At 37.7% G+C, this 16,470-nt stretch overlaps 1 protein-coding gene across 1 annotated transcript in view; it reads right to left on the bottom strand.

Annotated features, from left to right (window-relative positions):
• The window catches only part of LOC139468429 (visual pigment-like receptor peropsin), a 49,127-nt gene extending 35,345 nt beyond the window's left edge, over positions 1 to 13,782 (bottom strand). Inside the window, exon 1 of the mRNA XM_071250389.1 lies at positions 13,644 to 13,782. Within this exon, the coding sequence (XP_071106490.1) occupies positions 13,644 to 13,782 (139 nt within the window). The remainder of the gene's footprint in view (positions 1 to 13,643) is intronic.
• Between the last annotated feature and the right edge of the window lie 2,688 nt (positions 13,783 to 16,470).

The raw sequence follows: 16,470 nt of genomic DNA, 5'->3' as shown, positions 1-16,470 counted from the left end.
TTTTGGACGATGTTCAGGTAATTCTTACCATACCAAAATCTTGGTAGAACACTGTTAAAACATTGATAACCTTGGATAAACAAATATCGAGACCTTCAGGAGTTGTTAAAATCGACAAATGGATCTAGAATTTATTAGGAACTTACATATTTGTGGATTGTCGTAGATCGTCACCATTGATCGTATAGTTCAGTACAAGTAGAGCATGAGTCATGAATCGACTACGACAAGGATTGTACCCACGCACTGCCACGGTTATATTCACTGTTTATATCCATGAACAACCGATTTGTTACTGATGATAATTTTGAACCAAATATACATGTATATTGGCGAATGAGATTATGATAGTATTCATAGACAGAAGTTAGGCAATATCCAATTTGTAATAATTACAGTGGTTAACTGGTTTCCACAAGTTACCCTGCAGGTGCAGAAATGTTGTGATACGCTGTAAAAAAGAAGAGAACTGTTGAATATATGCTGTTCCTTGGCATCCTCTGTGGATGCAGTGCTATTCACCAACATATCCTTGTGGATATTGAAGTGGATATTTTGAACAGATGTGTTCATGTGGAAACAAAAACAACAGTATGAAAAACAAAACTTATTAATGTACACTGTGAAATATTTAGTACATTATTTGTCTCTATGTCATCAATGAAGTATGTTGTACCCTTTTCGCGAACACCTGGTGTCATGACTGATATTTAGTGGTCCATTCTCACAATTTTCACAGCTATTTTGCTCTTTACGCCAAATGGAATCTGTATCTATGGATAATCAAGTCTGGTTATACTCTAGCATTGTCAGTTTATATTCATACGCTTCTGAATACATGCATGTATATATGGTGAAATCTTTTAACCTTCATAAACAGTTCATTGTCATGTTATAAAGAAGTGATGAACGAAAAGGGATTCATATATTGACCTTAAATTTCGACGTAATATCAGATACACTATCTCATCTGCCGAACGCAGAAAATAAATTGACACGGTGCCAAGGTAGGACTGAAGCACGTCTTACGCTTTCAATGGCTAGTTATCATCTTGCCTGCAAGTCTTGTTCCTTCTACTGCGTCCCTTGTGGACTGACAAATAGAGATCAGTTTGAGGGAGGATGAATATATTTCTGAGTTAAAGTAGCACTTGGAGGTCGGTAGTTCATATTAATACAAAATGAAGTGGGTGTTAAGATGTAACATTTGTCCACGTCAAACCTCTTCTGTGTTCACATAGCCATCCTTTACTTGATGAAGAGGCGAAAAACACATTGTGTCGTCTTGCTTGTTTGACTGAGCCTAAATATGTTCCGCTGAAGTCTTCAAGACTACTATTTCTTTCCCTGAAAGTACATGTAGGTGCAAAACAAACCAAATATTCAAGAATTTGGGGGGAACAAAAGGTTTCTTCATACGGTGAACTCAAACTAAATTCTTTTACGTACAGATTTCTGGATCAACATATTTTGTTCAATTTGGGAATCAACACGTAACACCACATGGTATTAATTCCACTTGTCTCCAATACTTTCTGTTAAGATAAACACAGTCATTCTTTGATTGTATAAAGGATTATGGTAAATGTTTGAGGCAGGGATTAGTTTGTACAACTGCGGGACCCAGCAATATATCTCCCTTTATCACCCTCTTGTCATACCGCTCTGTGGACAATGTTTTATCGCTCGGAATGTATATACAATGTAGCTTTGTTTAAACGCTTTATTGTTTTGCAGGGATGGAATGTTGATAGTCAGTGACTTATAATTAAGTAATGCAAGGGCGACTGACATAGTATAAATAGACCACAAGTACTATTTCACGAAAATATATTTAGTCACATTTTAAAAAGAAGTATGCATTTAGAGAGAACAAACTCGAAACTGTCGGCTAGTGAAAGAGAATTGCCGTGTCTGCCTGTTAGGCCGTGTCTGTATATCGAACTCGCGATCATAGGTGTCTGGTACGACTAAGGGATGCAACTGTACATCAGAAATGACATGACCTGTGGTACCGTTATTGTTCTAATATGATTGCAGAACCTAATAAAATCGCTTATTTTAGGCTCTTGTCATAATTGTCACATGAACTACACATGAATACTTTCCATATTATGTTCGTTCATTCGTTCTCCAAAGGTGATATACTGTACCGTTTAATTATTTAAAATAATTCTTCATACATGTCAAGTTTGTATTTGTTTTCTTTACTAAAGAAGTCCATGTACAAATTTTCTTGTTAAAGAAAACAATTACAAACTTGACTTGTATGAAGAATTATTCTTTAACAAGAAGTACATGTAAAAATGTTCTGACCCATGAAGATCCGGGGTAGAATAAGTCTTCAGCAACCCATACTTGCCGTTAAAGGCGACGATGCTTGTGGTAAGAAGCGACTAACGGGATCGGGTGGTCAGACTCGCTGATTTGGTTGATGCATGTCATCGTATCCCAATTGCGTGGATTGATGCTCATGATGTCAATCACTGGATTGTCTGGTCCAGACTCGATTATGTACAGACCGCCGTCATATAGATGGAATATTACTGAGTGCCGCGTTAAATAACAAACTAACAAATAACTAACAAATTTTCTTTTTGGGAAGAAATGCTGCATATTGATCCTTTTCTGATCAATACCCATTACCTCTCGCAACTACGTTATCCATAACTCATATGGTGGTAAGAACTGCGGTGTCTCACCCACGTCTCTAGACCTATCTATTACATTTCGCATTCTCCTTCACGTCACTCTTCTTGCCAAAAGTTAATAAAATATAAAGATACAGCTGTCGAAATTTTGACAAAATATATACTAGTATTCGTTCGAGAGCATGTTTTATGGATTTGTTTATTTCCTGTCTTAGTGATAGCTGTACACCTACTCCCCCTGCTAACTACCGAAGACTTGAGAAACTAAAATAGATTATATCGTTTCAGACCGTACAGCTACAGAGTGATTTTAGCTAGCTTTTACGGAAAATAGCTGCAAAGTTCACATATCACTTTAACATTGCGCTTATGCAACTAATTCTAGACACCATCCCATCGTGACGTCAATCGGCTCTGGCATTGACATTGACAATGACACTGTTGAGATTATACACCGAAATAGATTAGATTAGGACCTTATGTACGTATTGAAAGCCATTACGCCCTTGTATGTGACGGAGGTTCGTGTTGCTAAGGGGTATTTTAGTCCCATGGCACGTCATAGTTTTGTATAAGCAGTATTCGTTGAGATAAACACTGTCATGGGATCTCCATTCATACAACTTGACACATCTTCTTCCCACTGTCACACGCTCAGTAGGATAATGCTGCTTTACATGCCGCGTTTCTGAATCAAAGTATAAATGACATCAAAAACACATTAAATATATCTCTGCACCACCGAGAATATTCTAATAGGAAACACGTCTTCCGTGTTTCATATGTTCCTTATTTAGTTTGGTTTTGCCGTTTAGTCTCAAGTTATGAAACTATATATTGCTTTAAAGGTCAAGCAGAGTTTCATATTATTGACACTGAGGTATTTCTTATGAAATGATGCTGTTTATGTCATTTGTACAAAAAATACTGGTTCCTGTCACAATAACATATTGCATGTCCATGGTGATCGTGTCCACAATCGCACACACATAAGGCACTATCACACCCACACATACTTCTTATATGAGATATCAACTTAATGTACAGCATCTTTAACGATGTTCATAAAATAGTACAAGCTTTAAAATATTTACCGACATTTTAATAATTTTGACTTCCTGAATAGAATGCGACTTCGTAAATGTCGGACATGTCCATTTTACGAACAGGTGACTTAGGTTTGGTATTTCCCTCACATTCTCACAATCGTCACGTCGATTATCTGTACCTTTCCTCATGATACCGATTGTCATATCTCTCCCACTTTGGGATGCGGTCGTTCGGTCAGTGCGTTTATCTGTGTACCCCAGCTACATTTATCGGGAACAACTGACGAGATACTTAAAAATAACGTCGTCCAATATATGACGTCATCACGTTGCGAGCGCACATTCAAATCACCAGAAATGACGTCATGATAGAACAATGTTTTATCGTGAAATAAACTACGCTTCGTTCTTCATAGATCTTTGCGATTTGCGATTTGTCGATCTTTGTGCGTGCTTGTGTGTGTTTGTGTTTATGTGTGTTTGTGTTTGTTTATTATTTTGTGTGTGTGTGTGTGTGTGTGTGTGTGTGTGTGTGTGTGTGTGTGTGTGTGTGTGTTATTTTTGCATGTACTGGTATCTGAACTTCAGACGGGTTATTAGCAATAGGCAGTGAGTGTGTGAGTAAATGAGATTTTCCACAAGAATAATACGTGATAAATATATTGAACGCCATAACATAATGATTACTCTCTCATGCATAATGGATTATGATACTGCACGAAGTTATGTTTCCAAATACTTTTTACGACCATCTTGAATTTCGTGATGCGATATCACAATGTTATCAATTTCCTTTATTCACGTTTCATTTCACGAGCAGAGTAATATTATGAATGAAAGCAAAAGAAATCATTTCCATAATCATTGAAAGCCATGTCACCTCGTCTGGAATAGGTCATTGAAGGTCAAGGTCATCCTTTACAACTATTTTTTTGTTTATTATGGTTTATTATGTGCATCATGTAAAATCGTAAGAGTTCCGTATAGGTTTACTTTACGGGCTTATGAAACTCATGGAACCTAATTATAGATAAGAAGATACTGTTACTTGCTATTGACATGTGTTAACATTACTTTTATATGATTTTCGTGAGATCACTTCTCTGTCATTCACACATGTAACGCATTGTTTCTGTAAAGCCCCAACACACTTACATCACGTGTAATTTCGGAATGTTCACATTTGAAGTGACGAGGCTCATGCACTTAATACACACTTTCCCGTTCACGAGTTCTTTCTTAGCACAAGTTAAATTACCTACTTTTACCTATAGTTACCACGTGACATACATTTAACAGGCAGACTGTGATTAACATTTTCCCATCCCTGACGCAAGACATTAATTATGGATGAAGGCAGGACATTGATGTCCAGCCACCGTTGTCGCTATATCACCTTTCCCCCTTAAACTCTGACCTTTTCGCCTGGAAGACATTGCTTGGTAACAAAGTAGATGTGTGCGTGGACCTACTTTTATCATTAATGTCCCTCTTTCTACTTCAAGTTCTCTTGTTTTTGTTGCATTTTCTAAAACATATTTTTTTTAATGTTAGAAGACACATTTCTACATGATGTTAGTTTGTTTGTTTGTTATTTAACGCCGCGCTCAGCTTTGTAAGGGTGGTCTGTAAATAATCTAGTCTTGACCAGACAAGCCAGTGATCATGAGCATCAATCCACGCAATTGGGATCGATGATATGCATGCTTCATTCAACCCAGTCAGCGAACCTGACCACCCGATCCCGTTAGTCGCCTCTTACGACAAGCATGAATATACCGTTTAATTGTACGCTCCTTCTACAGTTTAATCTCTTGATATGTATCTTATATTTTGGACAGTTTAAGAAATACAAATCAGTGTGATTAACGGAGCTCAAAGTGGAACTATAACAGTATTTGGGGAGACAAGTGTGCCGTTAAATTAAACTATAGATTTGGAAGAATGACCTTTCACTGCTATTGATTTCAATGTCAAAGACTTCAGAGCAAAAGTCGTATGACGCTCTTTGAAATCGTCGAAAAAGAGAATGCTCGATTGGAACTTACACGTTATGAAATGTAGACTCCAAAGAATGGAGCTGCAGGAATATTGCTCGACATAGAGCATTAGTTGACCATTGGAAAGTTCAAGTAAGAGATACCATTGACCTAATACCAAACCTGATTGTATTGTTGATCTATCTGTACACGAGTACCCCAATGCAAGTAATTGTTGAAGCTCTAGGCCTAGGCGATACAAGTGTTACACATAGATTAATATAGATGAATAGCGAATAACGACAAGCAAATTTTAGTTATTAAACTATAGGTTCGGAAGAATGACCTTTCACTGCTATTGATTTCAATGTCAAAGACTTCAGAGCAAAAGTCGTATGACGCTCTTTGAAATCGTCGAAAAAGAGAATGCTCGATTGGAACTTACACGTTATGAAATGTAGACTCCAAAGAATGGAGCTGCAGGAATATTGCTCGACATAGAGCATTAGTTGACCATTGGAAAGTTCAAGTAAGAGATACCATTGACCTAATACCAAACCTGATTGTATTGTTGATCTATCTGTACACGAGTGCCCAAATGCAAGTAATTGTTGAAGCTCTAGGCCTAGGCGATACAAGTGTTACACATAGATTAATATGGTTGAATAGCGAATAACGACAAGCACATTTTAATTATTAAACTATAGGTTCGGAAGAATGACCTTTCACTGCTATTGATTTCAATGTCAAAGACTTCAGAGCAAAAGTCGTATGACGCTCTTTGAAATCGTCGAAAAAGAGAATGCTCGATTGGAACTTACACGTTATGAAATGTAGACTCCAAAGAATGGAGCTGCAGGAATATTGCTCGACATAGAGCATTAGTTGACCATTGGAAAGTTCAAGTAAGAGATACCATTGACCTAATACCAAACCTGATTGTATTGTTGATCTATCTGTACACGAGTGCCCCAATGCAAGTAATTGTTGAAGCTCTAGGCCTAGGCGATACAAGTGTTACATATAGATTAATATAGATGAATAGCGCACGACAAGCAAATTTTAATTACTAGTACTTTTTATTTTTTTACAAAACATTACTATCAACAGTGAAAACTTCGTTCTTGATAATAATCCGACTGTTCATATCATTAGCTTGAAATGGTCTGACCAATCAATAAATCTGCTCTTATACATGAAACCAGAACATTAATGACAGAAAAGACAATGCTATTCCACCTTGAGTGATCTGCACACAGTACAGTATACAAATATACAAATCTCGACACGCTTGCCAAAAGATAGTGTTCTTCGAGTACCTTATTTTTACACCATTTATAAGATCAAACTAACTATCACGACTGAGATATACATTATTGATGCGAAGCATTGATTGGACTGTTGTTAATGACCTATTGTACTACTATGGACGGATCAATAATACGATCGCCACCAACATTTCAAGGCTTCTTTTCTCCCTGGAGAGGATAATGACTTTGTGAAGGTGTAGCTAGGTCATGATTTATTCAGGAAATATTTCCCTTTAATCACTGTAGCTCGAATATGGTTTAATGATGATGATAATAGGGATCCTAATTAATAAAAGGAAGTTATTCGGACAAGACAAGTGAAGAACAACGGACTCTAATACCATCCATTCACATGGCATACACTGATGAACTCTTTGGAGAATATACAATAACATCATGGTGAAAGATAGATAGGACACGGCGCAATTTCGGCGGTAGTTCGATAGTAAATGCATTTATTATACAGCTTGAAGGATGTATTTATACCATTGCGGAATGCATACTATCTCATTATCGATTTGTTACTGCGTTTGGTTACAAAGAAAGAGTTTCTTTCATTTCCCATGACTAATAGTGTGTTTTCGGAGTAAGTGAGTGAGTAGGGTTTTAGCAATAATCCAGCAATATCACGGCGGGGACACAAATGGACTTTGCACATTTTAACCTTTGGGATGAATTGACCCAGGATCCCCGGTGTTACGAGCGAACGCTTTAACAACTAAGCTACACAAACGATAATTGTTTGGGATTTAATTCGCAAATAAGTTCTGGTATCTGACTTGTTTTCGCTCGTCATATAACCAGAGCTATATACTCGTTTAATAAAATTGGTATTAGTATTATGTATGTGTGTGAATCACCCTGCCCCAGTCGCGAATATTTATGTGATGAGGCTAGTACTGATAAAGATCATTTCGCTAATTGAGATATTTATGATCATTACTGTATTTCACAATTCCATTTACGAAGTTTATTGAGCTGCTAAAATGACCTGAGAACATAATTTAACACCTGAGTGAATTCTCTTTTACCTTTGTCTTTGTTTCTTGTTCAACGCACTCAATATTTACGCAATGTGACGGCGGCCTGTAAATAGTCGAGTCTGGATCATACAATTCATCATTGATATTATGAGCAACGATCCACGCCGTTACACATTGTCAGCCAAGTCACCTAGTCACCTAGTCCACGCCGTTGCACACTGTCAGCCAAGTCACCTAGTCACCTTGTCCACGCAGTTACACATTGTCAACAAAGTCACCTTGTCTGACCACTCAATCCCAAAGTTCGCCTCGTACGACCAGCATAGGCTGCTGGGGACCAATTCCAACATGGAATCACTACGGGGTCAAACTGTAGGTCATGATCTCTTGGTGATGTAACATAGCATCAGAGTCAGAATGTACAATGTAATATGCTACTTCATCATTCACCTGCGTAGGTACTTATTTCTGTTCTTATATCTGTTTTAGACATAGAAAAGATCCACGATACCAGCTGCCTCATATATAAAAAGCGAACATATTCTACCTAAATGGAGGGATATCAGTTTGATGCTTTCAAATCATACTGCTTTAGAATGTCAATAACGTTCACTCAATCTCGACCCGGTCTCGTAGTTTGTCATTGTCTAGCAGATAGCTGAGCGTAAATAGCGACAAATTGACTTTGGACGTGAGACATCGTCAATTATTCATGTATTTCTGATTTTTGCCACTGTTTTCATGATACATCTTTCATCTCAAGGGTTGTAATGTCATTGCTTTCGCATATATTGTGTCGTAAAACTAACTCACCGTTAAGAAAGAGCTTTAATTGAGATAAATGACACTGTCATTTCATATTATTCCTGAATTTATGTCACTTTCTATTACACAGAGATAAGCCGTCCGGGCATCAAACGTCTTCATCAGTCATATAAATGTCCAAGAAAATAACAGTGCTATGAGGTGTTTCAATATTAACGATTATCTGTTACAGATGCAGTGTCCTCAAAGCAAAAGTAGTTCCTTGAAATAATAATAGTCGTACATTAATGACATTTTCTTTTTTATGTATTTGAAACCAGTAAAGCTTTGGGTTACCGTATATACCCAACAATAAATCAAATACTAACTTGAAATACTAATACAGTGAAAGTATTGAAAATTATAATAAGGTGACTAATAACACGGTGAAATTTGTAGCACGGTATTTTTATGTCACAGTTCCTTTTATATAAAGAGGTTAACAAGCAAGCATGCTGCAGGTCGAAATGTGATTTTTGAGTCTGTGTCACGAATATGCTTCCTTTTTTTATTTTCTTACGGGTTCATCGTACGGCCTCTGCACGTTATGTTGCAATCAACCAGTATATCTGATGGAAAGTCAGTAGCGGTCGTTGAAGGTGTGATTGCACGTCAGCGTGTCCAACTATAGTTTTTCGTATGAATATAAGTGAGTTGGGTTTGACGCCGCTTTGAACTGTATAACAGTTACATTTCGTATGAAGGCCGCTGCCTCATATACATGATATTTACATATACACATACACACACATATATATACAAAAATGAGGTAAATGTTCACTCGGTGTACATGTAATATATAATAAAATAATAAAGTCCACGTTAATCCATCATCTTCTTTATATCAGTTTCAGACATAGTACTTTCGGCGTCTCATGACAGCTCTTCAGTGTATTTTATATATATATATATATATATATATATATATATATATATATATATATATATATATATATGCACGAAATGTTGACACATCATGGTATGGTACGTTTGTAATTGTCTGTCTCTGGCCACAGGCGTGGAACCGAATTTAATACTTTCTTTTTGCAATATTTGTGTGTGATTGTGAGTTATGTGGATTTTCAAGTTTTTTCTGGAAATACAATAAGCAGATGCAAAATGCAAACGTAATGCCTCAGCATAGGCTTACAACCTGAGGATGTATGTCAGGTTAGTTTATCTGATACTGATGGCCGAGTCACCGATACCGCAAGAGAAGTCCACCTTTTCGCGAACACCTGGTATCATTACTATGTGATTTTGATTCATAACTGCATGTACAACATATAGTTAAAATCGTACCATGGATTATCAATAAACTAAGAATCACCAGGCCTTGGGTCATAGTTTGTTCTCTTTTATACTGTAACTTCACGAAGACATGGGATTTGGGTCGTCATGACATCCCATGCAATCAACTTTGATGTTTGGTTCTATTATACTTGATATCAAAAGACGCTTCTCTCATTTAACACTTCGACATACAGGTACATGGTGGTACCATATATCGCGAACTCCTGTCATCACTAAGTGTGATTCATAAACACATGCTCGTGATTTAGACACAATGACACAATGGACTCTTGTGGTTAAGGAACTCTTCTTGTCGCTTTTATTCCGATGTTGAAAACAACAACAACCTTAATGTTCACATATAAGTTATCGTAGACAACTGGAAATGTAATTTGACTTTATCATGGATGTCAAAAGTCCGTACGTGAACTCAACCTGTATTGAGGGGGCATGGATGGCCCAGTCGTCGCGATTCGCTGTGCAGAGTTGCGTCCCTTAGGCACGCCAGAAACCTATGATTGTGGGTTCGAATTCCGGTTCGCCCCGATTAGGTTTCTAGGTTTGTCACCATACCCGTGCTCGTGGGTTTCACCGAAGTGGTAAACGTCTGAGACCTACATCACTTCGGGCTTTCCTCCCACATTAAGCTGACACGCCGCGATATAACTGGAATACTGTTAAAAGCGGCGTTAAACCAAACTCATTCACTCACTCAAAATGTATTGAGCGCATTTGCCATTCCCCTCTCGCACACACTGCATCATCAACACAATGTCATACTTACTCGACAATTGTTATTATGTTTTCTTCAATTAGAGGAAAGACAGCAAAACTCAGTTGCTAGTATCCAGACCAAGGACATTCTGGCAGAATGCCCTCGACTTTCTAACCTAGCTGAAGAGCGTTTCACATCACCAACGATTTCTAAACATGCTTTTAATATGTATCTTATGTTGATTTTACAAGTCACGATTTTTACATGAAATTCTATGACGTGAATGAAAAGAAATACAGTTTGCCGATATGATCCACACACAAGATATGGTGAAGCCAGATCACGGTGTACTGACTATTGCATAATTGCACGATTAGTTTATTGTACTTAATGCCACAAGCCAGAATCATTGAACCTACCATGCTATTGATGTTTCTGCTGTGACACAGAATCAATGCAATATGGGTGCCCCTTCCTGCATAGTGTAACGGAAATAACGGTTAATCCATTTACTATATTTATAAATTAAATGTTTTTGTGAGGTTGAAGTCGTATCTTACGATCCGACCATTTGATAATCCGGATGTGGCGGTGAAGATTTTATCGACAAAATAAAATTGTCATCGGAAATGCTTGAATAAACGCGACAAAACCCTTTCGATATTCATAAGGAAGAGCTGGTAAAACCACAGTCGATTGTACGACTCCGACCCTTCATGAGCATGTGTTTATGAATCACTATCGAAAAGTCATGATAGCAACTGTTTTGCGAAAAGGTGAATATATCCTGCCCCACCGGTGGCACCCGTCACAAACACATGAAAAGGCAAAGCAACTGTTCACCTATAAAACACGGGAACATGTCAAATTATTTAATTGCATCGCACATCAGTTTTGTCACTGATGCTTCAAGTTTGGAAATGTCCTCCACATGTCTACAATACAACCTTTTGGGTTTTGTCGCTTTCATATAATCATCCAGGCCAACCCAATCCCACCAGCCTAACCAAGGGTCACATTATATATTGTTTTATAATGCGTAATTATCCAATCCTGACGAACTTCAGGAAGAAATGGGATTGGGGTCGTCATGACATACCATGTCAACCTCTCTCAAGGTTCTATTAAACTTGATATGGAAACAAAGTAGACACAATTTATGGATAACAACTTCTTTAATACAGTAATAAAGACGTTGTCTCCCATAAATTGTGTCTTCTGTGTCATCCGTCAACTTCTAGGTAATGCCTATTAGACATTTGATATGAAAAGATGCCTTTCTTATATAACACGGCATATAGATAGACGGTGATGGCGCTGTTACGTATATATTGACCTCATTTCGTCGACTACAGATTCGTCCTGATTATGATTCTAGATTTTCTAAGCTCCATCCATTTGTTCGCGGGTTTCATACAAGTGTTTAACATTTAAGGCCTGCATCGGCTTTCCTCCCACATCTAGGTACCACGACTTGGTGTTACACTAAAATACTACCTATAGCAGCGTTAAGCCCAACTAACTCCCTCAAATCTGTTGTTCTCTAGAGAGCGGAGCCAACGTTCAATACTACTATATCTAATGAAGACAAATACTCGCGATTCGCACTGAAAGGGCATATGTTTAAGATTGATGAAATGCTTCAATTTAAGATAGGTCATGTAGATCGATTCACAATCGAATGTCCCATTGTTCAGTGTCAACGAGTGTACAAGCTACAGTGTATAACATTAACTGCAAATATATTTCTACCAACTGGTTTCTTGGGGCATTTTGTTTTCAAGTCAAGTATTTGCTGCATTTGATGCAAAAACATTCTCATATTTTCTGTGAACGTCCCATTGGAATTTATTAATGTGACATACATGGAGTCTTGAATGCAACCATATGACATATGTATTATGATTGACTATAAATGTTTTACAAAGCATTTTCAGTAAAAGGGTTTTCTATATGTAACACTTCATAATCATTGAGGTGAATCGAGAATGTGTTTCAGGAGAAATAAACATGAATATGTAGAATGTCCAACAACGTTTGTATATATGATTGAAAACCACTGGCGCCAATCTTCTGTATAATAGCAATTCTGGGCCACATAAACCAGTGACTGAAACTATGGTTAATGGTTCAATATGACATGCAACAGCCAAGTCACAATGTCGATTCCCATTTATTCGGCTCTTACAACAAGCATGGGACTTAAGAGGCCTATGTGATTTAGAGGGTTTGGGAGAAGGTGAGTGAGTTGGGTGTAATCCCATTTTTAGAAACATTCCGGCAATGTCAAGGCGGGGGTACCAGGAATGGACTTTACACATGTGCGGAATCGAACTCGGGTTGTCTGCGTGACGGACCAAGCTACCCCACCATCCCTTTCACTCGACATTGCCGTTATAATGTGACTGGATTGTGTTGGTTATTGTACCCTACTTCCACTTATAATTAATATGGTATCATGTGCTCTATGGAATAATATGTTTGACATAGCACACGTGAATGACAGCATGTGTGAGAAGATTAGCGTTGTAAGGAAAGTGTCATTTAATACATGGCCACAATGAGACATACAACGATAAATGAATGATACAATTTTATATGTTAATGGATATTATACCTTAAGGTTGTAACAAGTTGTGTTAATCAGTGGATGCGGTGTGAGATAGAACAGTTACGTGTCTCGAATACATGATATTGCCGTCATTTTATATATTGTACATAAACAATACATGAAAATAGTATTTCATAAACAACAGAAAAAGAGGAAATATTTAGGAAACATAATTAGCACACTGTACTTTTTTAAAATAAAGTCACAAAGAAAGTATATACAAAAGAAAGCAAGTACAAATTGCTTACCTATGAAAATAAGGTATCCAGTGACAACTGTCCTTTCAGGCGAAGTCAATAAACTTGCCATTGGGCTCTCCAATATTTTGGTCGAGGCGTTGAAGGAGACGGAAGATGCACCGCCCTCGGTATAGGTTGTATCTCCCATGGCGAAGTACACTACTACAGAATGTGCCTATGGTTCCTTCTATGTCTCACGGTAAAGTCACCTGTGTATAGGTCTAATTCTCCTTAACTGACAAACCCATTTGCATATGCATGAGTAAGATGTAGGCATCCCGGTATGGATAACAGAAATCGAACATTTTCCAATACACTAATTCTATTAATTACAGAAGTAGAGCTAGCTAGCGTTCCGTCTCACCAATCGGTTTAGCTACCGCTTAACGAACAAGGTGTTTCCTGGGACAGAGCCAGCAGTCAACTCATCTTTAAGTCAAGGTCACATAAGCAACCAACCACACCGTTGGTCCCATTGTTCAACCTTCCAACAACGGTTAGTGTAAACAACATCAAGAAACGGGATTGCAATCACACATCATCTTTAAGTACTTCTTCCAGAAATCTTTAGGTTAATAGTACTGTGTGATGATACCAATTAAGACCTAGAGCAGAAGATCCCATCCTTCAAGCAACTTTATGACGAGAAGAAATATATTGATTTTGTATGTGTAGTAGACACAAGCTATAATAATATGAATTTCTCGTGCAAGCTTCCTGTCGCACAATTTAAACGTTGATTAAAAGTCCATGGTATCCCTCTGTATGACTTATATAATATATACATATAGCTGTGATCGACACCTAACACACAACCCAGCGTTCCATGGTAAACAGGCTCCACACTGATCGATCACAGATAACCAGCCTGCTGGCAATTAGGTTCTCTCCGAGAAGCTGGTGTAAAGTCTGTTTGCTACAACGTTTACCGGGATGTCTTCAGTGAGGAAAGTACAATCATTATGATTAGGAAGTTCGCGTTCTCGCAGACCTAGATGTATGAAAGGAATGTTGGTCGTAAATTGAATATTGTCTTCTGTTCAGGAAACGTCGATATTTATTGGCAAAATGTGAAGCTAAACCAAATGTAATTGACAGACCTTGAGATCTCTAACGTGAGTAGACATATCAATTGATATTTGTGAAAATATGATATACAGATAATAAAGTTCTGTCACCACTTCTTCTTGACTCGACGCGAGTGTCTGTCAAAGACTATTGATTTATTAAATAAAAGCGTGACGGTGTAATCTACCGTCTGACTGACTGATTACTATTGGCTATTAACTAAGATATTTTCAGAACATACACCTCACGGCAAATGCAATGTGGCATGCAAAGAACAGGATGTGAAAACTAGAGCAGGTTTGGGCGCTGCGTACTTCTGCCATGCAATTAGGAATTATCACTCAAGGGTTAATAAAGGAGGGCAATTACTGCCCGGTAGTTTAAGGCACTGCAACCTGCTTTGAGGAATCTGATCTATAGGTTGCTAGGTTGCTAGGGGCCCCTAGTTTTGCCTTGATCTGTCAGTTCCATATCCGTGCTTGCATATTTTGCGTACACTCTTCACAAAAAGAAACGCACAAATAGTATGTAGTTCGTTGAACCTGACTTCACAACAAATACGGTATATAAATTGTATATATGTTATTGGAAAATGTTGGTGGCCTGATATTCGACAAACGCTGCGTCTCAACACAATCGAACACCTCTGGGATGAACTCGATCGACGTGAACGTGAACTTCAGAATACGCCGCAGACACTCCCACAACTGGCCAGCGCGTTACAAGCAGAATGGCGCAGAGTTCCTTAGGACAGAATTGGAACACTTATCTAGTCAGTGCTGAGGAGATGCAGAGCCGTGATTGCTGCCCGGGGCGGTCACACGAGATAGTGAGTTCAGCGCAACCTTATGGCCTTATGTGACATGACAATGAACATTTTTCAATGCCTTGTACACCCACTACATGTGGTTATCGAGCTCCAAAATTTCATATTTGTATCTATGATATTAAATTAAATATATCGACTTTATTAGGTACACTTAATTTACTAAAAATCTACCTGTGCGTTTCTTTTTTTGAAGGGTGTATGTCGTAAATTTCTAAATGGCACCCTAAGCTCAACAATACTGTTACAAGCGATGTAATCATTTAACTTATCTCTGCTGAAACATGGCATCATTAAACAAGACATAACTTTTCTGTATCCTTGTCGAGGAAGTAATGTATTACTTGTTATGCCATTTAAATTTAGGATGTACTCACTGTAAATTCCTAAAGAAACCCTAAAGTACTCATGGAAATGAAAAAAACCTGTTTTGCTGGATTTAATAATCGACACAAAGCATTACGTAGATGTAAATAAGAAATAACAAAACAACTGGAAAAGTACTAGTCTGGATTTGCTAGTTTTATCTCAGTGCTCAATACAAAATGTACTTTACAGGAGGTAATTTGTAGGCACTTTCAACATTCAAAAATAAAACTAAGTCCAAATTGACATGGCAGAAACAGGCTATAGGCATTATGCAAGTTATCAAAACAAAAATAAATTTAACAGCTATGTTTATGTACATAATAATAATGACACGTAAGTTGTTGTTTGAGAAGGGAATATGTTACTTTTACGTTCTGATATTTTGACGATGATTCACTATCCCACAATGCCACTCACAAATCACTAACCACTGACAAATCACATGAACGTCGGTTTCAAGGCCCTGTTTTCACCTGTCGTCAATGTATCATAGGTCATTGACATTCATCTCGATCTACTAACACCTGGTTATGCTCAGTTTCACAATAGTCTGTTTTGTTGATATTTTTACAC

This window comes from Haliotis cracherodii, unplaced genomic scaffold, assembly GCF_022045235.1.
Source record: "Haliotis cracherodii isolate W230 unplaced genomic scaffold, xgHalCrac1.p SCAF_2, whole genome shotgun sequence".
In the NCBI taxonomy this organism is placed as follows: Eukaryota; Metazoa; Mollusca; class Gastropoda; order Lepetellida; family Haliotidae; genus Haliotis; species Haliotis cracherodii.
Note: the sequence above shows the minus strand (reverse complement) of the source record. Positions and strands in the feature narration are given on the sequence as shown.